Source organism: Pongo pygmaeus, chromosome 8 (assembly GCF_028885625.2).
Source record: "Pongo pygmaeus isolate AG05252 chromosome 8, NHGRI_mPonPyg2-v2.0_pri, whole genome shotgun sequence".
Taxonomy (NCBI): Eukaryota; Metazoa; Chordata; class Mammalia; order Primates; family Hominidae; genus Pongo; species Pongo pygmaeus.
The window spans coordinates 28,946,432-28,963,856 of NC_072381.2; the positions used below are offsets into that span (position 1 = coordinate 28,946,432).

Below are 17,425 nucleotides of genomic sequence, written 5' to 3' on the forward strand. Positions count from 1 at the left end.
TGGCATCATATTTAATTTTTAATTGTTTTCGTTAGCAATAACATAGACCACTTCAAAATCGGCAGTCATTTGTGATCAGCAACGGGAGGCTCAGACAGATGACATAACTTTGCCAGGACATGATTGTTAAGAGGCAAGACATCAGTTAGAAGCCCAGTGTTCCTAAACTTAGTTCACTGCTCTTTGCATTAAATACATTTCTTTTCCCACAGTCAACTAATACCAGTAAATCACTGTATTTTGGGTAATTGCATTAGAAGAATATCTTGAAAAAGTATTTAAAGAAATCCAGTGTGACCACTTTTACTAACATTCCTAGTAACCGTCAGTGTAAACATCTTGGGACCCTAATAGTAAGAATGCCATTAATTTGCATGCTCAGTAGCCCACTGTGTGAGGGTGGCTTTAGGGAACTTGTCTTGCTGACCAGAAACATACCCAAGTAATTGTGCTCTTCCGTGTGAAACAGATGGTCTTTGTTTTTCAAGTTTTCCTGTGCGTTTGTCCTCTTGGATTTCTTTTGCTGAGCCTTTGCTTTAAAAAATATATACAAATATATTAGCTTTATTGCTTTATGCAAATTAATAAAAAATAAAAGATGGCAATGTAGATATATACTCCATTATTTCCATGTGCTCAAATGATGTGTGTTCCTGACAGAGTTCCAGCCTCATTCTGACACTCGGAGCTGTCTCTTTCACTCTTTCAGCACAGCTCTATGTTTTACATATTGAGGAAACCTTCTGTCCAGCCCCTAGGAACAGGTCTTCACAGGCTGCCACTGTTGGTGTGAATCCTGCACCCGATGTCTTCTACTCTAGGTACGTATCGCCCCCAATTATAGTTGTCTATTTTCTTATCTTCCCCACCCAACGTTGCAACAGGGCCTGCACCTGGTTTTCCAGGTATTCGCACGCTTTGCATAGTCCTTGGCATTCTGTGTTCTCCCTTGAATACCTGCTAAGGAATCTCATGCTTGAAACAGTAAGGATATGGAAAAAGCAGTATTTTAAAACTCACTTGCCAGTTAACAGAGTTGCCCATGCATTTTTCATTTTCACATTGACTCTTTCAAACAGAGCCACAGAAGTCAAACACCCCAAAATTGATGAGATTTTTGGCTCAATCAGAGGAGCCAGTGTCACCCCTCTCCACAGGACTCCATTCTTCAAAGAGCTCTCTGGGTTTGCTTCCAAAACACAATCACCCTGTGGTTCTCAGAATCCCTGCAGGAGAAGGTCCCTGTGTGATCAACCAGGAGTCAGTTCTTAACCCAAAACTGGGACAACATAGAGTATCACCTATAGGCCACGACTTGTAAACTATTTGTTAAATTTTAAAAAGTGGGCTGGGTGCAGTGGCTCAAACCTGTAATCCCAGCACTTTGGGAGGCCGAAGTGGGCGGATTACTTGAGCTCAGGAGTTTGAGACTAGCCTGGCCAACATGGCAAAACCTCGTCTCTACTAAAAATATAAAAATTAGCCAGGCGTGGTGTCACACACTTGTAATCCCAGCTACTCAGGAGGCTGAAGCAAGAGAATCACTTGAACCTGGGAGGCAGAGGTTGCAGTGAGCCAAGTTTGTGCCACTGCAGCCTGGGTGACGCGAGATTCTAAATAAATAAATAAATAAACAAACAAATAAATAAAGCTCTAGGTGTTTCGGACTGCCCCAGCATTTATGTAGCACTGGCCCTCAATTTTTCCTTTGATGCCTGTTTATAGAAGGTCCTAAATGGCACTTGTTTTGTATATTTCATACATTCATCAAGCCAGTGTCCACTTTATATAGGCCCATTCATATTTTTGAGACTCTAGCCTTTTCATAGTATTAAAGTTCTGTTAGACATTATCTCTATGACAGTTTCCCTGACTAACTCCATATAATTTTCATCATTCCACATTCTCCTAGTGCTTACTTAAACAGGTCTCTAGCATGATTTTTACATTTCCCCCGTGACTTCTCCAAGTGTTTTATCATCTTTTCTGCATATTATTTGTCCTGACTCACCAACTATATGAAAGTGAATTGTGTTTTTTTCTTCCCTTCACGGTGCTCCACACACAAACTCTATCAAATCTTTCTGCTTGGAATAGAAAGAGGAGCAGAAAGGAATCAACCTGTGTCTTGGAGGGACGTGTAAATATCTACTCTGTATTTTTCTATTATAAAATAAAGTTCTGGCCAGATGCAGTGACTCATGCCTGTAATCCCAGCATTTTGGGAGGCTGAGGTGGGCAGATCACTTGAGGTCAGGAGTTTGAGACCAGTCTGGCCAACATGGTATAACCCTGTCTCTACTAAAATTACAAAAAATAAAAAGTTAGCCAGGCGTGGTGGCATGTGCCTGTAATCCCAGTTACTCAGGAGGCTGAGGCAGGAGAATCACTTGAACTCAGGAGGCAGAGGTTGCAGTGAGCCGAGATTGCACCACTGCACTCCTGCCTGGGCAACAGAGCAAGACTCCATCTCAAATAAATAAATAATAAATAAATAAATAAATAAAATAAAATAAAATAAAGTTCTGTGAAAAATTAGGTGAATATGGTTACTAATGCTGCATCTGAAAACAAATGCAAATGTCTACATACTTTCTGTAATTAACAGTGGTCTTCCAGTTTAAGCTTGGTTCCCATCTCTTGGTCATTTGATTCCTCCCGAAATTAATTTGGTTCTTCTCCAGTGACCTCTTGTATGAACCGGAAATGTCTTTGCGGAGGGCAGCTGCTTCTTCCTTCTTGGGGGCTTTGCCAAGCGGATCCTTTTCCTTTTGCTGGTCTTCACTGAAGCTAATTCCCTTTATTTAAAAAACGAGAATAATTTTTAATGATATCTGAATTATCTAGTGTTCTCTGAAGATTAATGCCAGTAGTAAATTCAGGAAAGGAAGTCTCAGATGCATTTAACTTGTGGTCCTTAGTAACAGCTAAATAAGGGCAACATCAAGACTAAGGCTTCTGTTGGAGTTAGGTGGACAGCAACATGATGTTCCTAAACTCACACCTCTGCTGCAGCACAACAGATACAACAGCAGGTCTGGACCTGCTTATTCCTCACCACCACCAAAAAATTCAACTAAAACCTTCTATTGACTAAAACACATCATATTTAAATTGCTTGAACCAAAGATAAAGGGAACATCTTGAACGTAGACAGGTATGACATATTACAGAGGAATGAACATAAGAATTTTAAAAGACCTCTCATCAGAAACACTGCAAACCAGAAGAAAAGAGAGTAATATCTTTAAAGCACTAAAAAGGAAAGAACAAAAAACCACGTCAACCCAAAATTCTTTACTAAGAATAAAACAAAAATCTTTCAAAAATGAAAGCAAAATAAAAACCTTCAAGATGAACAAAAACAGATAATTCACTGCCAGAAGACCTGTGCTAGAAATGTTAAATAAAATTATTCAGTCAGGAGTAATATCATGCCAGCCAGAAACATGAATCTATGCAAAAAAAATTAAAAGCTGCAGAAATGGTAAAAATAAATACACAAGACTTTGTGTATTATTTTTAATCATTCTAACATATAATTGACTATCTAAAGCAAAAATAGTAACAACATTTTGAGGGGTTTATGACGTAGAAATAAAATGTGTGAAAACAATAACACAAAGTATAGGGAAGGGTATTCAAGGTATATTATATTGTTGTAAGTTTCTTAAACTATTTGTGAATTTTAGAATTTTACTTAAAGGAGACGTGACAAATTTGAGATATATATCATAAGCCAGAGGGCAGCTAAGAAACTTTTAGTAAGAAATATAACTAGTAAACCAATAGCATAAATAAAATGGAATCATTTTAAAAAGCTCAATTCAAAAGGGGCAGAGGAAGGAAAAAAACCACAAAGAACAGATGAAACAAATAGAAAACAAGTAGCAAGATAGTAAATTTAAATTTAACTATATTAGTAGTTACATGAAATGAAAGTGTTTACACACATCAATTAAATGAGAAATCATCACATTGGATGAAAAAGGAGACCTAACTATTTGTGGCCTAAAGAAACTATTTTATATATAAAGATACAGATACATCAGAAGTAAAAGGCTGGAGAAGAATAGTTTATGCAAACAATAATCAAAAGAAAGCAGGAATGGCCATATTAAAATCAGACAATATTGACTCCAAAGCAAATAATATTTACAGGGACAAAGAGAAGCACACATACTAATAGAGGATCAATTAGCACACAATCGTAATTGTATATTCACCAAGCAACAGAACTTCATTATATATGAAGGAAACACAGAGCTAAAAGGAAAAGTAGATAAATCCATAATTGGTAGACTTCAAAACTCTCTCAGTAATCAATAAAATCAGCAGAAAAAACATCGGTAATGATATAGAAGACCTGAGCAACACAATCAGACAACTTGGCTTAATTGACATTTAAAAGACACACCTCTCATTAACACCAGAATACAGTCTCCTCAAATGTATAAGGAAAAAAATCACCAAAATAGATCATATACTGGGCCATAAAATGAACATTAATAAGTTTAAAGTAACTAAAATCATATAAATATCTTAATACATTGGAATTGAACTAGAAATTAGTAAAAGAAAGATTTACAGAAACTCCTCATATATATTGAATAAAAATATCATATATCAAAAATCTGTGTAACATAGTTTATACAATGCTCATAAAGAAATTTGCAGCATGAACTCTTATGGTAAAAAATCATACATGCATACATACATACATACATACATATGCTGAGACAGCCAGATCACTTGAAGCCAGGAGTTCAACACCAGCCTGGCCAACATGGCAAAACCCCATCTGTACCAAAAATAAAATAATTTATTTTGGGTTCAGGGGTACATGTGCAGGCTTGTTATATAGATAAACTCATGTCACAGGGGTTTGCTGTACAGATGATTTCATCATTCAGGTACCAAGCCTAGTACCCAACAGTTATTTTTTCTGATCTTCTCCCTCCTCCCACCCTCCACTCTCAAGTAGGCCCCAGGGTCTATTGTTCCCCTTTGTGTCCATGTGTTCTCATCATTTAGATCCCATTTATAAGTGGAACAGGGGGTAATTGGTTTTCTTCTTAAAAAGGACAGGATCACATTCTTTTTTATGGCTGTGTAGTATTCCATGGCATATATGTACCATATTTTCTTTATCCAGTCTCTCATTGATGGCCATTTAGGTTGATTTGATGTCTTTGGTACTGCGAATAGTGCTGCTATGAACATATATGTGCATGTGTCTTTATGTGATGATTTATATTTCTCTGGGTATATACCCAGTAATGAAGTTGCTTGATTAAATGGTAGTTCTGTTTTTAGCTCCTTCAGGAATTGCCACACTGTTTCCCACAATGATTGAACTAATTTACACACCCACCAACAGTGTATAAGTATTCCCTTTTTTCTGCAACTTCACAAGCATTTGCTATATTTTGACTTTTTAATAACAGCCATTCTGACTGGTGTAAGATGATATCTCATTATGCTTTTGATTTGCATTTCTCTAATAATCAGTGATATTGAGCTTTTTTCACATGCTTGTTGGCCACATGTATGTCTTCTTTTGAAAAGTATCTGTTCATGTCCTTTGACCACTTTTTAGTGGGGTTGTTTGTTTTTCTCTTGTAAATTCATTCTTTATGGATGCTGGATATTAAACCTTTGTCAGATGCACAGCTTGCAAATATTTTCTCCCATTCTGTAGGTTGTCTGTTTATTCTGTTGACAGTTTGCTGTGCAGAAGCTCTGAGGTTTAATTAGATGCCACTTGTCAATTTTTGCTTTTGTTGCAATTGCAAATGGTATTGCCTAGGTTGTCTTCCAGGGTTTTTATAGTTTTGAGTTTTACATTTAAGTCTTTTATCCCTCTTGAGTTGATTTTTGTATATGGTATAAGAAAGGGGTCCAGTTTCAATCTTCTGCGTATGGCTAACCAGTTATCCCAGCACCATTTATTGAATAGGGAGTCCTTTCCCCATTGTTTGTTTTTGTCAGCTTTGCTGTAGATCAGATGGTTGTAGGTGTGCAGCCTTGTTTCTGGGCTCTCTATTCTGTTTCATTGGTCTATGTGTCTGCTTTTTATGCCAGTACCATGTTGTTTTGGTTACTGTAGCCCTATGGTATAGTTTGAAGTTGGGTAGTGTGATACCTCCAGCTTTGGTCTTTTTTTTTTTTTTTTTTTTAAGCTTAGGATTGCCTTGGCTATTCTTTTCTGGTTCCATATGAATTTTAAAATAGTTTTTTCTAGTTCTGTGAAGAATGTTGTTGGTAATTTGATAGGAATAGCATTGAATCTATAAATTGCTTTGGGCAGTATGGCCATTTGAATGATATTTACTCTTTCAATCCATGAGCATAGGATGTTTCTCCATTTGTTTGTGTCATCTCTGATTTCTTTGTAGTGTTTTGTAATTCTCACTGTAGAGATCTTTCACCTTTCTGATTAGCTCTATTCCTAGGTATTTTATTCTTTTTGTGATAATTGTGAATGGGATTGCATTCCTGATTTGGCTCTTGGCTTGGCTGTTGTTGGTGTACAGGAATTCTGGTGATTTTTGTACGTTGATACATTGATTTTGTATCCTGAAATGTTGCTGAAGTTGTTTACCAGCTAAAGCAGCTTTGGGCTGAGGATCCCTTGTTTTATATGCTCCAAGTAAAACATTATTCACAACTGAATTCATCAAAATTTCTTCAAACACAAACATGACTAGATTAAATTGAATGTATTGTAACATTTTTTAAAAACTGGAGAAATAAGAGTAAATAAACCCAAATAAAAATACAAGCATCAAAGTAAAGTAGGAAAGATAAAAATTAAACCTAAAGCTAGTTCCTTGAGGAAATTTAGTAAATCTATAGTCCTATAGCTATAGGTGGATCAAAACAAAAAAACCACAAATGACCAATATTAGGAATGAGAGAGGTAACAGTGACTACAAATTCTACAGATATTAAAAGGTCAATAAGAGAATACTATGAAAAAAGTTTATGCCAATAAATCTGGCAACTCACACCAAATGAACAAATTCCTTTAAGACAATCTAATCTACCAAAGCTCCCTCAGGAAGAAATAGACAACCTGTATAGTGTCATAACTATCAAATACATTGAATTTGTAGTTACAATTTTTCCCATAAAGAATATTCCAGGCCCAGATGGCTTTCACCAAACATTTCTACCAAACATTTAATAAACCTACCAAACATTTAATAAACAAACAATATTTACTTATTAAATATTGTTTACAATACAAACTCTTCCAAAAAATTGGGAAAAAAAATCTATACAAACTCTTCCAAAAAATTGAAGAGAAGATGAAACTTTCTAAATCATTCTATAATGTGAGTATTACTTCAATACCAAAACCAGACAAAGACACTAAAGAAAACAAAGCTACACACTAATAACTTTATGAATATAGGTGCAAAACTTCTTAACAAAATCTTAGCAAATTAAATCCGATAATGTATATAAAAGATTCAAGTGGGGTTTGTCTGAGAAATGTAAGGTTGGTTTGTCACTTGAAAAATTAATCAATGTAATTAATCACATTAACAAACTAAAAGAGAGGAAAAAAACACATGATTCTCTCCCCAGTACACAAAGAAACATTTGATAAAATCCAACATTCATTCCTAATAAAAGTTCTCAATGACTCAGAATAGAAGCCTTAACCTTGTAAATGGTTAGCATCAAACTTAATTGAAAGATTTCCCTGTAATATCAGGAACAAGAGACCATTTCTATTCAATTTTTTACTGGTGATTCCAGCTAGTGCATTAAGGAAATAAAAAGAAATAAAAAACTGTTGAGATTGAGAAGGAAGATTTGACATTAGGAAGGAAGAAATAAGAAAATGATCTTTATTCACTGACAATATCTACACAGAAAACCCTCTGGAATGTACAAACAAGGTACTAGAACTAATAAGAGAGTTTAGCAAAATTTCAGGATATAAAATCAGCATACAAAAATCAAGTGTATATTTATACAATAGCAACAAATGACTAGAAATAGAAAATTTAAAACTCATTAACAATAGCCCCAAAATATGAAACACAGATAAGTTTCAAAAGAGATGTATAAGACCTGTATATTGAAAGCTACAAAACATTGGTGAGAGAAATTAACTAAGACCTAAATAAATGGAGAGACATACTATGTTCATTGATTAGAAAATTCGATATTGTTAAGATGTCCATTTTTCCTAAATTCATCTATAAATTCAAGGCAATCTCAACCATAATTCCATCAGGCAATTTTTTAAGAAATTTACATGCTGGCTCTAATATTCTTATGGACATGCAAAAGACCTAGAATAGCCAAAAACCTTTTTTTAAAGAACACCATTGAAGGATTTAAAATAAACAACTTCAAGACTTATCATAAAGCTAGAGTAATCAAGACAGTGTGGTATTGGTGTAAAAATAGAGAAATCAAAGTTACAGTATGAAGTGTTCAGAAATACATTCACAGACAAATGAACGACTAATTTTTGACAAAGTTATAAAGATAATTCAGTGGAAAAACAATAGATTTGACAAATGATGCTGGAACAACTAGATAAGCAAAAGAAAAAAACGAACTTTGATCCATACCTCATATACACAAACCAAATTAAAGTGGATCATAGACATAGATTGGAAAGGTAAAATTGAAAAATCTCTAGAAGAAAACATTGGAGAAATTCATCATTATACTGGGTTTGGAAGAGCATTATAAAACACTATAAGAAAAAAATAAGTTGGACTGTATCAAAATTGAAGACTCTTGCTCTTTGAAAGACATTGCTTGGAGAATAAAAATACAAGACTTGGCCGGGCACGGTGGCTCACACCTGTAATCCCAGCACTTTGAGAGGCCAAGGTCGGCAGATCACAAGGTCAGGAGATCGAGACCATCCTGGCTAACACGGTGAAACCCCGTCTCTACTAAAAAAAAAAAAAAAAAAAAAATTAGCCAGGCACGGTGGCGGGCGCCTGTAGTCCCAGCTACTTGGGAAGCTGAGGCAGGAGAATGTTGTGAACCCGGGAGGTGGAGCTTGCAACAAGCCAAGATCATGCCACTGCACTCCAGCCTGAGCGACAGAGGGAGACTCTGTCTAAAAAAGAAAAAAAAACAGAAAAGAAAAAAGAAAAATACAAGACCCAGATTGGGAAGAAATATTTATATTTCATGTATCTAACAGAATATATAAGCCAAGAACATATATAAAGATCTGTTGCAACTCAATAAAAAACTGAATAGCCCAATTAAAAAATGGACAAAGAGTCCAAATAGACACTTTACCATGTAAGATATGTGAATGGCCAATAAGCACATGAAAAGATGCATTCAAGAACTGCAAATTAAAACCAAACGAGACACCAGTACACACCTATTAGAATGTCTGTAGTTAAAGGACTGACCATATCAGTTAATGATGAGTATGTGGAAGAACTGGGACTCTCATACATTGCCTACATCAATGTAAAATATTGCAACCATTATGGACAGCAGTTTACCAGTTGCTTAAACATACAACTACCATATGACCTTACCATTTCATTCTTAGGTTTTTAATCTAGGCACATTGAAACTATATGATCGTACAACTCCTTGTACAAAAATGTTCTTAGTAGTTTTATTTGTAATAGCCCAAAACCTGAAATAACTGCACATCCATTAACAGGTGAGTAGATAAACAAATTGTGGCATATCCACACAATGGAATAATACACATCCAAAAAAGCAATAAATTAATGATAGATGCAAAAGCATAGATGAATCTCAAAAAGAAACAAAAATCTGCACAAACCATACCACAAAAATTATAGAACACCAAGGAAGATCCTAAAGGCCTCCAAAGAGGGGAAAAAGCCAAAACAAACAGTTTACGTTCAAACATAAGCCTTTGAAATGCTAACTAAAAATTAATTTCAAACCATTACTCTAGAAACAAGCGAGAGAAAATAATAAAGGTATTCTCTAACATCCAAATCCTCAATTTTTCCCTCCCATGTGCATCTTTTACTCAGGAGGGTCCACCAAATGATGGGTGCACCAAGAAAAGGAAAACTGGAGCTGGGCATGGTGGCTCACACCTGTAATCCCAGCATTTTGGGAGGCCGAGACAGGTGGATCCCCTGAGATTAGGAGTTTGAGACCAGCTTGGCCAACATGGGAAAACCCCATCTCTACTAAAAATACAAAATTAGCCGGGTTTGGTGGTGTGCACCTGGAATCCCAGCTACTATGGGGGCTGAGGCAGAAGAACCACACGAACTCAGGAGGCGGAAGTTGCAGTGAGCCAAGATCACACCACTGCACTTCAGCCTGGGTGACAGAGCAAGACTCCATCTCAAAAAAAGAAAAGAAAAGGAAAACTGAACAGAAGGCAACTTCCTCAACATGCTAAAGGCTGTATAAGAAAATCCCACAGCTAACATCAGGCTCAATGGTGAAAGCCTAAAAGCTTTTCAATTAAGATCAGGAGTCAGGCTAGGCACGGTGACTCACAGCTGTAATCCCAGCACTTTGGGAGGCCGAGGCAGGCAGATTACTTGAGGCCAGGAGTTCAAGACCAGCCTAGTCAACATGGTGAAACCCCATCTCTACTAAAAATCTAAAAATTAGCAGAGCATGGTGGCAGATGCCTGTGATCCCAGCTACTCAGGAGCTTGAGGCACGTGAATCACTTGAACCTGGGAGGGGAGGTGAAGGTTGCAGTGAGCCAAGATCATGCCACTGCACTCCAGCCTGCAGCCTGGGTGACCGAGTGAGACTCCATCTCAAAAAAAAAGATCAGGAATCAGACAAGGATGTCTGCTTTTACCACTCTTATTCAACGTTGTCCAGGAAGTCCTAGCCACAGTAACTAGTCAAGAAAAAGAAGTTGTAAAAGAGTCTAAATTGGAAAGGAAGAAGTAAAACTATCTGTATGCAGATGGCATGATCTTGTATGCAGAAAAACCTAAGAATACACACACACACACACACACACACACACACACAGAGTTAAATGAATTCAGTGAAGTTGAGAAATTCAATCTTGACTTTAACACTCAAAAATTAGATCCGATTTGATCACTCAAAAGTTGTATTTCTATACACCAACAGTGAATAATTGAAAATAAAATTTAGAAAACAATTTCATTTACAGTAGCATCAAAAATAATAAAATGCTAATGAGTAAATATAATGAAGGAGAAAAACTTGTACACTGAAAACTTCTAAACTTGCTGAAAGCCATTAAATATACAAATAAATGGAAAGATATCTCCTATTCATAAACTGGAGGACTTAATATGGTTAAGATGGCAATACTATTTAAAGCAATTCATAAATTCAATGAAATCTCTATCAAAATCCCAATGGCATCTTTTGCAGAAATGTAAAACCAGGCCTAAAATTCATATAGAGTGTCAAGGAATACCAAATAGTCAAAACAGTATTAAAAAACAACAAAGTTGGAGGACTCACACTTCCTGATGTCAAAACTATTATAACTACAGTAATCAAAACAGTGTGATACTGATGTAAAGAAAGACATATAGACCAATGGAAGAGAATTAAAAGTCCCCAAGTAAACTATTCCATCTATGATCAATTGATTTTCAACAAGAATGCCGAGACCATCCAAAGGAGAAAGAACAATCTCTTCAACAAATGGTGCTGGGAAAACTGAATATCCACATGCAAAAGAATGAAATTGGAGCCTAATGGACAAAAATCAACTCAAAAGAGATCAAGGGCCTAAAGTTAAGAGCTAAAACTATACAATCCTTAGAGGAAAAACACAGGGGCAAATTTTTCATGACCTTGGATTTGGCAATGACTTCTTAAATATGATATCAAAAGCATAGGCAACATAAGAAAAAATAGGTAAATTAGGCTTCGTCAAAATTAAAAATGTTTCTGCATCAAAGGACACTACCAAGAAAATTACAAGGCAACCTGCAGAACAAGAGAAAAAATTTGCAAACCTTCTATCTGATAAGGGGTTAATATCGGGTACATACAGAAACTACAACAACAAAAAGATTCAATTTAAAATATAAGCTAAGGACTCAAGCAGACATTTCTTCAAAAAAGATATACAGATAACCAACAAATATATGAAAATATGGTCAACATCACTAATCGTTATGGAAATGCAAATCAAAGCCACAATGGGATACCACTTCACACTGATTATGATGTTTATAATTAAACAACAACCTAGAAAATAAGAAGTATTAACAAGGATGTGAAGAAAGTGGAATCTTTGGATAATGCAGATGAGAATGAAAATGGTGTGGCCCCCGTGGAAAACTGGTTGGCAGTTCCTCCAAAAGTTAAATACAGAATTACCACATGACCCAGAAATTCCACTTTTAGGAAAAGACCCAAAAGAATTGAAAATAAGAACACAACAGATACCTGTACACCAATATTCATAGCATTATTTACAATACCCAAAAAGGGGAAACAGAAACAACCCAAGTATCCATCAAGGGATGAATACATAAACCAAATGTGGTCTATACATAAACAAAATATTATTCTACCATAAAAGAATGAAATTCTGATACATGCTATAGCATGGATGAGCCTTAAAAACACTATGCTAAGTGAAAGAACCCAGACACAAAAGGACAAATATTATATCATTCCAGTGACATGAAATATCTAAAACAAGCAAACTGATAGAAATAGCAGATCAGAGTTAACCAGGAAGTCAGGGAAGAAGGAATGGGGAATTATTGCTTAATGGGTATAGAGTTCAAGTTGGAGAGACGAAAAAGACTTGGAAATTGATAATAGTGATATTTGTACAACATTGTGAATGTAATTAATGCCACTGAACCCTGAACAATGATACTACATTTACAATATTTTTATGTTATGTTATGTTGTAAAAAAAAACACTAATAATAAAAAGTGTCCAAAAATAGGCAAAATTACTATTTTTCTTGTACCATAGAAAGTTGTAGTTTAGTAACATAGTGCTATGAAAGCTCAAAAGAAACTATAAAACTTACCTGTTTAGACATATTTTCTGAAAATTTTGGTGATTTTTCTCTTAAAAATGCGACAAGGTTTTTATAAATTGAACCTTTTCTCTCATAATTAATGTCCCCTTCATCACCTGTTTTGCCCTTTGGGAAAAAACAAGTTTTGTTCTATGATTACCATAAGAACAATTATAAGAACCTGATCAATACATCACAAGCTAACCACACGTATTATTTTCATCTCCAAAGGATCTATATGGTAGTCTTTATACAGGAAATGTATAGGCAAAATCCTTCCCCCTTAATTTAATGTTATCTATTTTTCCATTCATTCACTCATTCCTTCCTTCATTCAATTGTTCATTCATTCAGCAAGGCTTTACTGAGTACCTCCTATATGCATGTAAGGCACTCTGCTATTCAGCAGAGAAGTGAGAGCTTCCTTCTCTCCGCTCTCCTCTACTCTGAAAATGCATTATGACCTCACGAGCCTTAGTTGACGATGTCATAAAAGTCTTCAAGGTTAGAATTTAACCGTGGAAAAGCCTATGTTTCTGTTTGTCACACTCTGTTCTTCTGTCTGTGGCATAGATGCTATAGGCTTATTTTCTAGATCTCTATGTAATGATCTGTCCACACACCCATGTGTCTCTCTCTCTTCTTGTCTCTTTCCTTTCCTCATTTTCCTTTTCTTCCCTACCTCTATTGTTCTTCCATAACAGAATATATATATATGTATACACACACATCACATAACTATATGTACATAAATACATATAACTGCAGTTTGTTATATATAACTGTATACACAAAAACATTTCTATACATATGACTAATGTGTTTTAAATTTTATTGTAATTATTGAGTAGTTTTATGGGCCTCGTCTTTCATTTTTTTAAAACTTAAAGGGATACTTAGATATCTCCATGCTAAATAAGTTATATGTATGTAGATCAATAATAACCTTTGATAGAAATAAAGACTCCCTGCCCCCCTCCAGAAGGTCAAAGAAAATCATTCCTTCTTTTGTCCCTTTATTCCTAATTAGAGATTTCGTTTTACTAAAACATCATGATAAACCAAAGCAAAATCTTATTTGTCTACTTCCTCTTTGTAGAAATGAGCTCAGTGTCATGCTAATAAGAAAAGCACCAAAAGGCATGTCAGAAAGATGACTATAGGTAATCAGAAAACAGGCTCCAGCATTTTGGTACCAACCCAAGCCAACATGTAACAACCCTACAGGCAGTCCCCTGTGATGGCTGGGTCCCCATTAAGGACTTGGATCTTCCTTGTAGAATTTTGTTTCTGAGTTCCAAATTTATGTTGAAGATACTGAGGGCAGGATGTTGCAGAGGCGAAAGCTAAGCTCCTTCTAGCTGGTTCTGTGAATAGGGATGAGACTGAAAGTGTTTTAATCCAGAACACTGTGTGCTGTTTATCACTCAGCTCAAAGCCCAGCCACCCAGCCTCTACTTTGTGCTACTTACGCAGGAATCTGCAATGTCATATTTCTCCTTTCACCAGGCTAGGTTAAGCTCCGTCATTAGAATCAGCTAAAGGAAGACTGAAAGGCTGGCAGAGGGAGGAGGGACCTGCTGCTTCCTGCTGGCCCACTGTCCCTGTTAGAGTCACCCCAGCAACGGCCCTTCTTTCCACACAGTGGCAGTTGCTTCCAGTAGCAACAGTTGGTTCCAGTTTCCAGGCTCGTTGATTTTTCACAGTCCCAGAAACAGGCTCACCTCACCCCCTGGGAAATATCACTATCAGTCATCCAGTGCTCCATTTTCAAAGGTCCGGGTCCCAGCTCTGCCATCTCTACAAGGATCCTCTTCCCGAGGTATGAGCATTAACTGGGCAGTGCCCACTCTCCAGAGATCTGGAGCCCTGCCTCATGGAAATGGTCTGAACTCTGTGGGGACCAGCACAGCCTGGAAGTGGACCCTCCCCAGAGGTGTGGGTCCCAGCTTCATGGGGCACTGTCTTCTACCTTCTACATTTAGATAAGCCCCTCTCTTTCCCTTCGTCCCTCCAACTCTTAGGATGCAAGCTGCAGTTATGACATCTGTATTATCTCAATGTTCCTTTTTTGACCTTTCTATCCTTTGGAAGCTGTGTAACAAATCAGTGAAGTGATTACGTTAAAGACATTTATAAAGTGGAATGGGTCACTTTGAAGCCCATTTCTTATCAGATTGGCTTAATGACCTGCAGTGGAGAATAAGACAGCTAATTCTGAAGCTATTTTGGATTTGCCCAGCAAGCATATATCAAAGGAATCTGCTTCTATCCCACGGAACAGTAATTCATTCTCTGTGGTCATTGGGACACACCCTTGAGACATCTACAGCTAACAACCAAAGTCCACTGGCTTTAGTTACGTTTTTAAAAATTTACTTACACCGTTTAAAAATACTCCTCCTGCACCACAAGTAATGCACAGAGTCTCACCATCGTGAGGTTTCACCAGAACATAACAAATTTCCCCATGAATTTGTCTCCATGGTGGGGCTCGACATCCATTTGAAAATTCATAATCTGAAACCAATCATCAAGGAATTAACAGGAGTTCCTTAACCTAGAGTTTGGTAAAAAGTGTTGGCTTCCACAAAATAAATATTGTGGAAATTTTAAGCTTTCCCCTTCTTAAACCTTCTCTTGTAATGTAGACATTGAAAGCATTTTGCAAATGTAATTATGAAAATGTAAATAACATAAAATGAGCCTGAGAAAACATCAAACCTGAGGTATATTCAATAGATTCCAAGACTGTTTGGTCTCCTTTTCCTGAGAAACATTTGAGCAGTTCTATATCCTTCTTCACCGTCACAGGACTTAAACTTATTTCTCTGAAATAAATGTTTAAAATGTCAGCTTAAATACTTTAAACAGAATCTAGGAAACATATGAACACATTTCATTGTATCAGGAGAAATATCTTTTTTGTAATTAAAATTGCAGTTAATTTTAGCCATGCTATAATTTTATAACAGCACTGTCAACACATCAAGTAATTAGTGATTCATGTTTAATGCAACATTAAACGTACTCCATTAAATATTCACTTTATTTCATGCTGATAATATTCTAACACTAAAACTATTAGAAAATGAACATGCTTTGGACTATACAAACTCTACATGATATCTGCATTATAATTTAATAATTTGTGTAATAGTCTTGAGAGCATTTGAAAATAACAAGGCCACCTAATGTCTTCAGAATTGCATGAAACCCCACCAGAATGTTTTAGTGATGTTACCTGAAATTTTTAATTTTTAGAACTGGAATAAATGAATCCCAGGAAAATTGTTTGTTCCAACAAAATGTAAAGTTAAATCCATAGCAATAACTTCCATACTTTACTTTTCTTGTGTCTTTTTTTCTAAAACTCTGAAAGCAACTTTGTAACTAATTTTAAAGGTTCCTTTTTAATTTTTTAATTTTAATTGTAATATTTTGTTATTTATTTAACTATCTATTTTGAAACAGAGTCTTGCTCTGTCCCCCAGGCTGGAGTTCAGTGGTGCAATCTTGGCTCAATACAATAGAGGTTCCTTTTTGAAAAAGACTCACAATGAAATATGTTTTAGAGAATGATTGAGGAGGTACAGATCCAATTGCTTAAGCAGCATAGCAATCTTCATCTTAATTTCACTTTCAGGATCATCATCTCTGGTAATTTTGCCAAGAATATCTAATGCAATTGAGTCTTCTTTCATTGTATTATAATCGGAGCCCAGGATTTTTACTATGGGGTCTCTGTTAGCTGCCAAAAAAAAAAAAGGAGACAAATAAAAATTATCCACTTGTCTTCTAGCACAACAAACATTAAGACTAATAAATCCTTCAAAGTCCATTCAGACGTGTTTCTTTCATTAAGCTTTTTCTAAACGACCCAATTAGAATTCATCTCCACGTCTGAGATTCCATTGCTTTTAGGAACTTTCTTCTACTTCACGAGATGCTCTAGTTTGTATTGTAATATCATCTATATATCTCCCTAATAGCACAAAGACCAAGACAGTCATTCATTCTTTCTTTTTTAATGGGCCATGGGGCATTGTTCAGAATGCACACTCAATTATTATATTCAGAATTTATTTGAAGATAGAGAAATAGTGATCTCCTTAGAAGAATCATCACTAGAACTATATGTGCATGTGTGTATGTGTGTGTAGCAGTGCTGGGTATTTATAAAGGCTTTCTTTCCAAAATAGCATGCTTTCCTAAGCCTACAGACCCAGTAGCACTCTTTTGCAACTATTCAAATGGCTTAATATTTGCAATGCCATATGATCTTAGAGTTGGAAAGCACATCTAGCCATATATATAATATATACACAATGTAATTATATATATATATTAAAATTATAGTGAAAACAAATACCAATTCATTATCAAGGCTGATATAGATGTGAAAGTTGAACCTAGAGATGCTGAAAACAGAA

General features: G+C 35.9%; 1 protein-coding gene across 2 annotated transcripts in view; it reads right to left on the minus strand.

The window, feature by feature from the left end:
• The window catches only part of LOC129006237 (outer dynein arm-docking complex subunit 2), a 196,046-nt gene that overhangs the window by 165,494 nt on the left and 13,127 nt on the right, over positions 1–17,425 (minus strand). Inside the window, exons 4-10 of one of the 2 annotated variants that reach the window (XM_063669699.1) lie at positions 16,551–16,743; positions 15,717–15,823; positions 15,376–15,512; positions 13,002–13,118; positions 4,730–4,801; positions 2,593–2,798; positions 439–534 (exon numbers count right to left, since the gene is read on the minus strand). In XM_063669699.1, the coding sequence (XP_063525769.1) occupies positions 439–534; positions 2,593–2,798; positions 4,730–4,801; positions 13,002–13,118; positions 15,376–15,512; positions 15,717–15,823; positions 16,551–16,743 (928 nt within the window). The remainder of the gene's footprint in view (positions 1–438; positions 535–2,592; positions 2,799–4,729; positions 4,802–13,001; positions 13,119–15,375; positions 15,513–15,716; positions 15,824–16,550; positions 16,744–17,425) is intronic. The other variant, XM_054435728.2, reaches the window with a different exon arrangement.